Source organism: Branchiostoma belcheri, unplaced genomic scaffold (genome assembly GCF_001625305.1).
Source record: "Branchiostoma belcheri isolate BF01 breed outbred unplaced genomic scaffold, Haploidv18h27 scaffold111, whole genome shotgun sequence".
NCBI lineage: Eukaryota > Metazoa > Chordata > Leptocardii > Amphioxiformes > Branchiostomatidae > Branchiostoma > Branchiostoma belcheri.
The window spans coordinates 794,978-805,646 of record NW_017802503.1 but is presented as its reverse complement, the minus strand read 5'-3'; the positions used below and the strand labels follow the sequence as shown (position 1 = coordinate 805,646).

The 10,669-nt window shown below is 41.2% G+C and overlaps 2 protein-coding genes across 2 annotated transcripts; one reads left to right on the top strand and one right to left on the bottom strand.

The window, feature by feature from the left end:
* Window positions 1–655: 655 nt before the first annotated feature.
* LOC109487884 (ras-related protein Rab-7a) lies at window positions 656–8,231 on the bottom strand. The gene is made up of 5 exons (XM_019791994.1): window positions 8,096–8,231; window positions 6,008–6,090; window positions 5,311–5,437; window positions 3,737–3,955; window positions 656–3,348 (listed from the first exon to the last, which is right to left on the bottom strand). Exons 2-5 carry the CDS (start codon window positions 6,058–6,060, stop codon window positions 3,130–3,132), a joined length of 618 nt encoding a protein of 205 aa, XP_019647553.1. The 5' UTR covers window positions 6,061–6,090; window positions 8,096–8,231; the 3' UTR covers window positions 656–3,129.
* A 72-nt stretch (window positions 8,232–8,303) lies between these two features.
* Window positions 8,304–10,565, top strand: LOC109487876 (protein FAM173B-like). Its single transcript, XM_019791983.1, has 4 exons — window positions 8,304–8,652; window positions 9,395–9,532; window positions 10,071–10,121; window positions 10,355–10,565. The coding sequence occupies exons 1-4, from the start codon at window positions 8,395–8,397 to the stop codon at window positions 10,526–10,528; spliced, it is 621 nt and encodes a 206-aa protein (XP_019647542.1). The 5' UTR covers window positions 8,304–8,394; the 3' UTR covers window positions 10,529–10,565.
* Window positions 10,566–10,669: the final 104 nt, after the last annotated feature.

The window sequence follows — 10,669 nt, the reverse complement described above, 5'->3', positions numbered from 1 at the left end:
AGTTTGATTGTACATGTACTTTGAACAAATTTTGGACACTTCTTTGCCTTCATATCATACCAAAAACTGGGGGGGGGGGGGTCTTCATGGTCTTTGTGAGCTTTTATGTGCTATTTTCTGACTGCATAGCCGGTCTGGTTGAAATATCACCGAACTGGGTTAATCAGAAAACAGCCGAAGACCACCAAACCCCCAGTTCTACATGTATAAGCCTGCTACGGAGGCTAGACACTTCTGCCCTTGTTTCGTATGCACCTTTGGTATGACCCAGGCAGGGTTTAATCGTGTATCCTCCACAGTCCAAACAGTATACACCCTACCCCCTATGTCAGTGCTCCAGTCCTTTTCATGTTTAAAGTTAAAACTTTTGATCCAACACAAAAAATTATCTCACCTAGAGCTTTCGACCAGTCACTCTGGTCTTCCTCAGTAGACTGACCCAGTGAAGCTTGTCACGTGACTTCTTTGAAGTGTGACGTACTGGTCGAAAGCTCTAGGTGAATTTTTTGTGTTGGACCAAAAGTTTTAACTTTAAACATGTAACTACCAACACAGATGAACTTTCATGATAGTACAGAATGTACAAGTCCTTTTCATGTACACACATCTGTTTATGTTAATACATGTACTTTAAACCAGCACAGGAGACTGTATATTTGAGGAACTACGAGTTTATTGTATATTAAGAAATACACATACAGCCATAAACGAAGGGACCCTCTGTCTGTGGGCATAAACACACCTCTAACATGAATCGGACAAAACAAAATCAAATCTCTGGAAGAATTCGCGAATTTAGACATTGCCTGGACAGTCGTTCCTGAAAACTACAGATACAGGTGAAGTTGTGCATCTTCGAAAGCAACATCTGCAGACCTTACATGCAGAAAATGGACAAATTGTTGTACCACCTGTATACTCACTGTTACCAGATACAGTGTTCCATTCTGTGTAGGCCTTCTGTGCTACACAAAAACTCATTTCCTTCCAAGGCGAAGCTACACTGTATGTGTTACCATTATCATTCACATATTATGGTATTTGTCAAAAATGTTGGGACAGGTTTTGGGCATCTTTTGGAACCACTGTTGATTCAGTCAGCAATAATGCCTTCATAGCATGCCTGGGGGCAACAAGCCTACATGTAGCTAGGTAGCAATGCAAGATCTGAATTTCCCAGATTTTACATGAAGTACATTTCTAGATCATACATATCTAGTCTAATAAAGCAAAATTCATAAAACTGGCAAGCAGACTATTTCTACATTCAGCTTGAGAGAATTGAAATTGTCTTGGTGTGAAGGTTTGAAATTCTCGACAGCAGGTGCCATTTTCGTATTCCTCTTACACATTATTTTATATAGACAAAAGAAATTTAAGTCAAATCTTATCACTGTATGATACACAAGGGAATTACGCTCACTAGAAAAAGCATGATTACAACTACCAGTATTCATACAACACTATTTATACCAACAGTCGGTGTGGTGCGTTCTCTATCTTACCCGGAGCACACAGAACAAAGGCTACTTCTTCAGAGAGATTTTGGGGGGTACGGGGAGGGGGGTATACAAGAAATAAGGGGGTATGGGTATGACGAATCAAAGTATAGGTAACGGGGAAGGTGTTGACTTTTAAATGATTCAAACAAAAATGTAAAAGGTGTAAAGGGTTGGGAGTATTTGTGTATTTTTTTCATCCCTCCCTCTCAATAATATAAATGAAACTGCCCTGTGTGTGCTCTCACCCCTGTAAGGAACATCAAGTCCTCTCAACTGCGAGTTTTCAACTCTTTTTTCCCCACAACAAAATTGTGCATTTTTAAACCATTCACATCTCCAATACCACGTCGATCAAAAACTGTCATTTACAATGCAAAATTTCCCGCTATGTGTTAAATGGGGTACATATACAATCATGATATAGAAGGTACATCAACTTTTGTATCTAATTATTGACTCATTGTTAGTTTTTTTTGTCTATCGTCTTTTTTGTTGTCTGGTCAGGATTCAATATGAACAAGCAATGTATTTAGATGTAATCATAAATATACTATTCCTTACACTGCCACCACTTAGATCACACGTACACATACATGATATGCTGAAGTGTTGTTTGCATTTGCTGCACATTTTAGCATAAGAATAGGAAATATTTCTGCAGAAGTTGATCAGAAGTGTCCAACATGTTTGTCACCCACACTCCTTCAACTTGTCTTCTTTACCGTTTCTTTTGGGAAGCCTCTTGAAAGAATGGTTACCGCCTTTTTCTGCACGAAATCTGCACAAACAGAATTCATTTAAAACCAGGTGCAGCATGACAAGTCTTCAGAAATTGTTGTTCAATTTCAAGAGAGAAGTTTGAAAACCCTTTTCTAGAAATTCCGACCATATCACTCTAATTCTTTGTGTGCCTTCTGATTTTCCAAAGAAGTATTACAAAGGCCTTACTTTCCTTTCATTTTTTCAACAAACATTTGCAAACTTTCGTCAAAGTCTATCCAGGCTGTGCATGAATTCTGTTGTGAACTCTCTGGCAGAAGCGGCACCTGTATTAAAGTGTTTAGGTCTAGCCCACAGGGCTCGAGATAGGGTTAGCCTCACAATATATACTTCTGGTAACTTCACTGTCAACTAACAATTACTGTGTGGGGTGCAAGACAAGCCCAAGTTCCTGTGAGCTTGGGAAAGATTGACAGGTCAAAATGGACCGTTTCTTAACTGACACGCGTGTCTTCCTGGTCATGCAATTCTTAACAATGAGCTTCAATGTTCTAAAAGTTGTGCCTTCGTTATTCAAGCCAGTTATAGTGCTATGGGCAGTTGTTGTTTTCTTGTCTTGGTTGAACATGCTTTTGCAGTGTTTCACTTGATAACTCAGCAACTCTTTGTACAATTGTGTGTGCAAGTGGTGGCCTTAGTGCAGTATCAAAAAAAAAATGTTCAGTTCCCCTCATTGGACCTGACAAAACCCCAAGTAATTACAAACTATCCACTGACCTGACCCCATTTCTCCTGTGGACACGCATGTCAAAGGGTAAGGGTGAAAGGGTAAGGGTCATAGGGCAGAGGACATGCCATCCACAGGCGAGAAAAGGGTTCAGGTTTTTTGTTTTTTTCCTGACGAGACTTAACAGGCACAGCCCTCGTTCTTTTGTTTTGCGTCGTTCGTGAGCTTGATCTGATCGGGAAACTCGTTGTAGAGTTCCACTTCCGTCTCCTGGGCGAGGGCGTTCTTGGCGATGGTCTGGAATGCCTGCTCCACGTTGATGGCTTCCTTCGCGCTCACCTCGAAGTACGGGATGTCGTTCTTACTGGAGGCCCAGCCTGACGCCCGCTTGGTCGAGACCTGCAAGGAACGGCAAATCAGCGTATTACATACCGTAAATTGTGAAAATTTCGTGGTGGTTTTATATTTTTTTTATTTTTGCAGTGACTTCACCCCCACAAATTCACGACAGTCACTGCCAATGTGTCTTTTTGTGACTACGGTAGTAAAGAATTGTTTCCATTCCAAGTTTAACACCAACATGCACCCACAGTCATTTAAATACTTTTCGACACAAGCAACCAACACACAGACAAACAAACACAAAATGCACCTTGGGTTAATATCTTTAATATGTATGCCTGCCTTAAAGCAGACATTCTAATGAAGTGCTATGCGAAATACATTACGGGTTTCGCACAGGTGCAGTACGTTCTGCCGTCGTGCTGTAATATCGAGTAGTACTCACTGCTCTGTTGTCCAAGTCGACCTTGTTGCCGAGCAACACGAAGGGGAAGTTCTCGGGGTCCCTGGGGCTGGCCTGGATCAGGAACTCGTCTCGCCAAGAGTCCAGCGACTTGAACGTGTTGGGCATGGTCACGTCGTACACAAGCACGCAGCAGTCAGCTCCTCGGTAGAACGCCACACCCAGGCTCTGGAACCTCTCCTGTCCTGCTGTGTCCCAGATCTGGTGTTAGAGAGAGAGGAACAAGGGAGAATTAATGCTGACATTGGGCATGGTCACGTCGTACACAAGCACGCAGCAGTCAGCTCCTCGGTAGAACGCCACACCCAGGCTCTGGAACCTCTCCTGGCCTGCTGTGTCCCAGATCTGATGTTAGAGAGAGAGAGGAACAGGGAAGAATTAATGCTGACATTTGCTGGCAAATGTGGGATATTTCCCTACATCTCTTTCCGAAACATTTTTAAGATCACGTTGTGGCAGTGTCCCATTTCTGGCAGAGTAGACAGGCATGGGTAAAAGTAAAGGAGTTATTTGTCAGCAAATACTAGATATTTCCCTACCAACTTTTCAGTTTCGGACACATTTTAAAGACCACATCTCATGGTGGCTGTGTCTGCTGGGAGATTAAAAGGCAGACACTCAACAACATAGATGGTAATAAGGATGCTTTCAAGTTTCATGGTCACTGATGGTAAACGAAACTCCCCTACATTGTACAGAAAAGTTACTTATTCATAAAAAAGGAATATACAATAAAGTAGTACATGTACAAGCTCAATTTATGAAATGGAAAAACACATGTAAAAGGAACTGTACAGTAAATGTACAGCTACTAGTGCTAGTTTCATTTACAAAAGGGCCCCAATGACAGAGTAGGTATTCTGCAGGAGCCAGGCAGTCTGCGACCTGTGTACAGCAGCACTTCGATTTGTACCTAATTTATGCATGGTCATTTCCACAGCCTTTTAGGATGGGCTTACAGTAACTACTTCTCCTGGTAATGGGGAAGGACAGTAAGATAAAACAACCAGCAATAAATGATGTGGCCTGGGTGTGGAGGGGAATGTTAAAAAGTACTTTTGTGTATTGGAGTCTGTCTAAAGGGTAAGGTTTGGATCTTGGTACGGTTTCTAGCCAATATGTTTTCTGTATTTCCACATATATTTTGTAAACATATACGAGTAATTGTGTTCAGTGTTCTAATTGTCATGTGACTGATACAAATTACATAATGAACACAAATGTGAAGTGCTATGTACCGTCACCCATTTTATCCTACACTACTGCATCATAGTCTTTTGAGACGGATTAAAAGATTGAGAGAGAGAGAGAGAGAGAGAGACTGCCCCACTCAGATATTCAATGCACACATGGTGTGTGATTTTATCATTGCAGAGAAAATGTGTAAGCATAATAGTTACCTGCATGGTTACCAGTCTGTCGTCCACCATGACTTTTGTGAGGAAGCTTCATTTTTTGCAAACTTTATTTTACACGACTACGGTACTGCTTTGGATAGATTTTAATGCAAACACGATGTGTGATTTAATCATTGCATGTAGAAAATGTAGCTTTACCTGCATGGTTACCAGTCTGTCGTCCACCATGACTTCTTTTGTGAGGAAGTCTGCGCCAATGGTGGCCTTGTACTGGTTACTAAACTTCTTGTTCACATACTGGTTCATCAGGGAAGTCTTGCCAACACTGAGGATCAACAAGAAAGAATTAACTTACAACCATGAAATTATAAATTATAAATTGCCTACACAAACCCACAGCTCAGCTACCCAGGACATTATTTTATATTTCCATACTGGTTCATCAAGGATATCTTGCCCACAATGAGATTCAACGAGAAAGTATAATGAGTTACAACGAAGAAATCTGAGACTTCGGACTTCCAAAATTCCCGCATGTGAAGCCCTGGCTCCTGGTCAGATTCAGAGATCTTCATGTTCACCCCATTTTCTGAGTCTGACCTTTTGATTTCCTGTCATTCTGCCTGTCAATTTCCCCCACCCATATGTATGTACTGTCAACCTACTCTGGAAAGATACACAAACCCACAGCTCAGCCATCCAAAACATTTCACTCAAAACATTACACAAAACAGTACTCCAAAGTAATTATAATAATCCTCTTGTGCATTGGTAGACTACCAGTTTGGTGAAACTGAAACTAAGGAAGTGAAACCTTTCTACATAGGTTTTGTATACTGTATATTCTGTTTTAAAAAATGACATTGCCAGATATGATTTTAGATACACAACTTACCCACTGTCTCCGAGGATGATGACTTTCAACAAAACCTTTTTCCTTGATGACATGATTGCAAAATTCTTTTAGATTCTTCCAACCTGGAAAAAAATATACAAAAATCTGTCAATCTTCATTTGACTTCACATGCGGTTAAACCTAAAACTCCACGGGGAATTTTCATAAATTTTTTATAGCTTTGACAGTGTGACAAATGCTATCAAAACAGAAGATCACTTACATGTAGAATGAAACTAGAATAAACACAAAATCAGGCAACTTCTAGTATCTGAATCAGATCAGAATCATCTTTGATCTATGTTTCTTTTTTTGTCTTCATGTACATTCACACATGCTCCTGCATTATCAGAGAGCACATGATAGCAGAGGTAATGCGTAATGTAACCAACAACTCAAGTGTCAACACATCTATTGGCCACTACAAAGAGATCTGTACACAATCAATACAGAATACCATGTGACTGACAGCAGATGAAAAATCGCTAAAAAGTATGTTATGTTGGTTACTTGGCTCATACATGTAGTTCTGGGGGGATAATTTAGAGTAAATTTAGCAATGGCATGGATTTTGTACTTCTTTTCCCTTTTTATTTTTAGTGATGTAATTTCAGGAAAATCTTCAAGCAATAACTTCGGAATAAGACACTATTCTTCTCACTTAAATCCAACATCTAGTCAAACGATTCTTTTTAAGCTATTTAAAATGTGTATTTTGGAGGCCAAACAAAAGTCTTGGGACTACAAACTTCTAAGTTTTAGCCATTCCATCTTTTGTTCCAGTCACCACAAAGTAAAATTTCTATCTATCATCTATCCATTTTCTCATCATACTTCTGTTCCCACGTTATCACAGTTGTGTAATCTATCTCATGCTCATACACGTGCACTTTGCACACACTTTTTCATGGGGTCAAATTCCAACCTAGCTAAAATCATGTCAGTGACCAGGAGGCTAAGGGTTAACGGCCAGAAGTGACCAACAAGAACACTCAGGACTGATAAAATCTGGTCAACGTGGACAGGAGGTCACTAAAGACAGATCACAGGATTTTTAGCGCTTGCATCAATGGAATAAATTATCTAAGTGACTACGAAAAGTGGTCTCATAGGCCAGGTGATCCTTTTTAGATCTATTCTAAAGCAGTACTAAAGGTGGCCACTTGTACTTTAAGTTTATAAAGAACTGGGGCAAGGGGGAGGGGGGTGGACAGAGACAACCACTTCCTGGCACTTCCTTGCCCCAGAGTGCAGAAGTTTGTGGAAGTGTAGAAGAAGTGATTCATGGTCACAGAGAATACCTCCCACTCACATGGGCATGCACCAAGGTGGTATATACATGGACATCTACACAGAACACAGGATGTAAGCATCAGCAGATGTCTTCAATTATAAACTTCCTGACCATTTTAAACATTTTGTAAGTGACAAATTATTGGTATATGTACATCACTGATATCTGTCTATCTATCTCAATGGGCGTTTCAACTTAATACACACGAGAATGGGGTTTCTAGAAATCATATGATTAAGCATGACGTTTATCTTTTTGTAGAGAAAAATTATCACCTGTGCCAAAAATGCGATGTGTGAAAGATATGCCAGAAATTACACGATTTAGACCAGCAAAACAGTACTGTAGGGAGGTGAATTGTGTATGTCTAGGAACGTTGTAGTTCCTGCACCTAGAAAGACGGAGAAATTAAAGAAAAACTGCCCACAAAAAAATCAATTCGCAAGAGAGAACAGGGAGTGCCCATAGCTTAGGTCTGACTGTAAAATTATAATTTTTCACAGCACACATCGCAAGTACAGCCTTTTAGGCCAGAGTTCTACCCAACATAGACACATAGATCGTTTTAACTGCGACGTACAAGAAGGTAGACATGTCAAGATTATGATTTATGCATGTTAGAGGCGACAAGTGCGGAAAAGTCTCAACACCGGTGTGACATACAAGTGTTGACTCAAGGCCTCTACTCACGGGGACCGTCACGTGAGCCGCACAAATAACCCGAATTCCCGCCCAAAACAGCGCGTTACGGACAAAACTCTCGTCAGAATATCTTCAGCGGATGTCATACTCACCTAAAATCGCCTGACAGTCTGCCTAATTGTCGATTTTTCGAGCTAAAAACCACTTTTCGCGGAGAGGTCCCAGTTTTCTCGTCTCGAACAAAATGGCGCAACACTGAGTCGAGATCATATGACTAAAGATGACGTAAGAACTACCCAGCATGCAACACAGCCGTCAACTTTGACCTCCAGCGGGAGCAAAATATCAGATCGACAGATGTTGGTAAAAACACGTGGATTTTGACGTCTGCACTTGTAACTTGGTTTTTGCCGCCTTTTGTCGGACTATCGTGATCCTTTGGCTTTCTGGAATGTCTGAGGAAGCGGAGGGTTTGATAGAAGATGCAGAAAATCGCAGGAGACGGAGGGTTGGACTGATTGCAGCGGGTTTAGTGGGGGGTGCGGCGGTAGCGATTACTGCCGTCGCGGCCCCGTTCGTACTACCTGCCATGAGAAAGATCTGTTTACCGTACGTGCCTGCCACGCAGGAGCAAGTAGGGAACGTTTTCAAACTCTTAGAGGGACGGTCTGGCACGCTGGTGGACCTCGGGAGCGGGGACGGAAGGATCGTAAGTGGATAATTTTGTCTCGGCCTAAAACACCAAAGCGAAAGACTTGAAAGAGAACGTGCTGTAGTGCACGTAATACACTGACAGCATGTCGGCTGGATTGCATCATAATTTTGTTCAGCTGTCGCCAGAATAATGTCATGCCAACATGGACGGAAGATCTATAGGATATAGACTTTAGACAAACATCGCTGATCTCTACTGAAAGTAAATTAAGCTGAATTGTAATTTGTACTATGCACGAGTTTCACGAGTAATTAGGATAAATTATGCAAATGAAAAACAACTTTGCATATCAATTTGCATATGTTTTAAGATGTTGCAATAATGCTTCAGTGGTAACTTATGGGTATGTCACCACATTTCCTGTGTCTGACCTTTTGACCTGTCATTCTCTCTGTCAATCTTTCTCCAACCCACGTGCTGTCAACCTATCCTGTCAGTACAAACATACACACAAACCCACAGCTCAGCCACCCAAAACAATACTTCAAGATGTAAAGAATCTATGTTTTGTATTGATGCTATCACCTCATTTCCTGTGTCTGACCTTTAGACCTGTCATTCTCCCTGTCAATCTTCCCCACCCATGTACTGTCAACCTATCCTGTCAGTACAAACATACACACAAACCCACAGCTCAGCGACCCAAAACAATACTTCCATACCCAGAAGTAAATTTTAAAGAAGATAAGTTTTTATGTTGATGCTAATCAAACATTATTTTTCTCATTAATATCAGGTTATAGCTGCAGCGAAGCAGGGTTTCCATGCAGTTGGCTATGAGCTGAACCCATGGCTAGTCTGGTACTCCAGACTCAGTGCAATAAGACATGGTGTGTTTGGGAAGGCAAGATTCTACAGGAGAGATCTCTTTAAGGTACCTTATTTTAAAACATCAAGTATTGCTGTAGCCTGGATGCCAGACTATTTCCAGGTCCTTAGCCACAGGCTAGCTTCGAGGGCCAAAACATTTTAGCCTGGATACCAGGCTGTTTTTAGGGCCTACACAAGCCAGCTCCTCATCTCCAGGTCCAACATGCTAGCCTGGATACCAGACTGTTTCCAGGGCTTACACAGGTCAACGACAGAAGCTCCTTGCACAGGTCAACTCCTGATCAGCGGTAGGACCAACATGCTCCTTTTCTGGTTCTGGATAAGTAGGGGCATAATATACCCCAAAGGGCACAGCCAAAGAGATTGGCATTGCCTATCGCATGCTATGGGTCTGGCATCTAGGATAACTAAGCTGTAGCTGAATTCTATTTGCTATTTTAATGCAAGTTGTTTGTGAACAATCCTTCTAAATGACTTTGTAAAATCATGGAGCTACCTCCATGGTAAAATAAAGTCCTGATATCTTATCCTGATCAGATCAGACATCCTGACACCGTTATGTTGTATGTACCTGTTTTCAGGCCAACTTTGCAGAGTTAGACAATGTGGTCGTCTTTGGTGTGCCTCAACTGGTGAGTCATGTTGATCTGTTGTCATAGCAATACCTAATTTAGGTCAAAGGTCATTTCTAACAATTTCTGATCAGAACAATGAAGCTTTAATTGTGGATTCCTAACTTTGATTTTTGTTCTTTTTTAGTACATCTTTAGAAATTACATACTAGTAAGCCAGCAAAAATACTTCTTCCAGATTTGTAAAAGGTGTCTGCATTTATAAAACTTTTTTTTTTTCGTCTATGAACCAGATGCCTTTACTTGAAGAGAAGCTGTCCAAAGAGTTACAGAGAAGTGCAAAGGTGGTGGCCTGCAGGTTTAGCTTTCCGACATGGCTGCCTTCACAGACTATAGAAGCCGGTGTGGACACGGTGTGGTCGTACGAAGCAAAGGACATTGTCATGAGATATCTGTGGGAGGACTGATGAAAATGTAGTTGTCAGTTAGTAGAACATACATCAATCAGCGACTGTTTTTGAAAGGTAGAAATATGTACCTCCAAATTTTCAATGTTGACTGTACATCTTGTTCATGAAGTGACCTAGTCTCGCGAGAACACAAGAGGA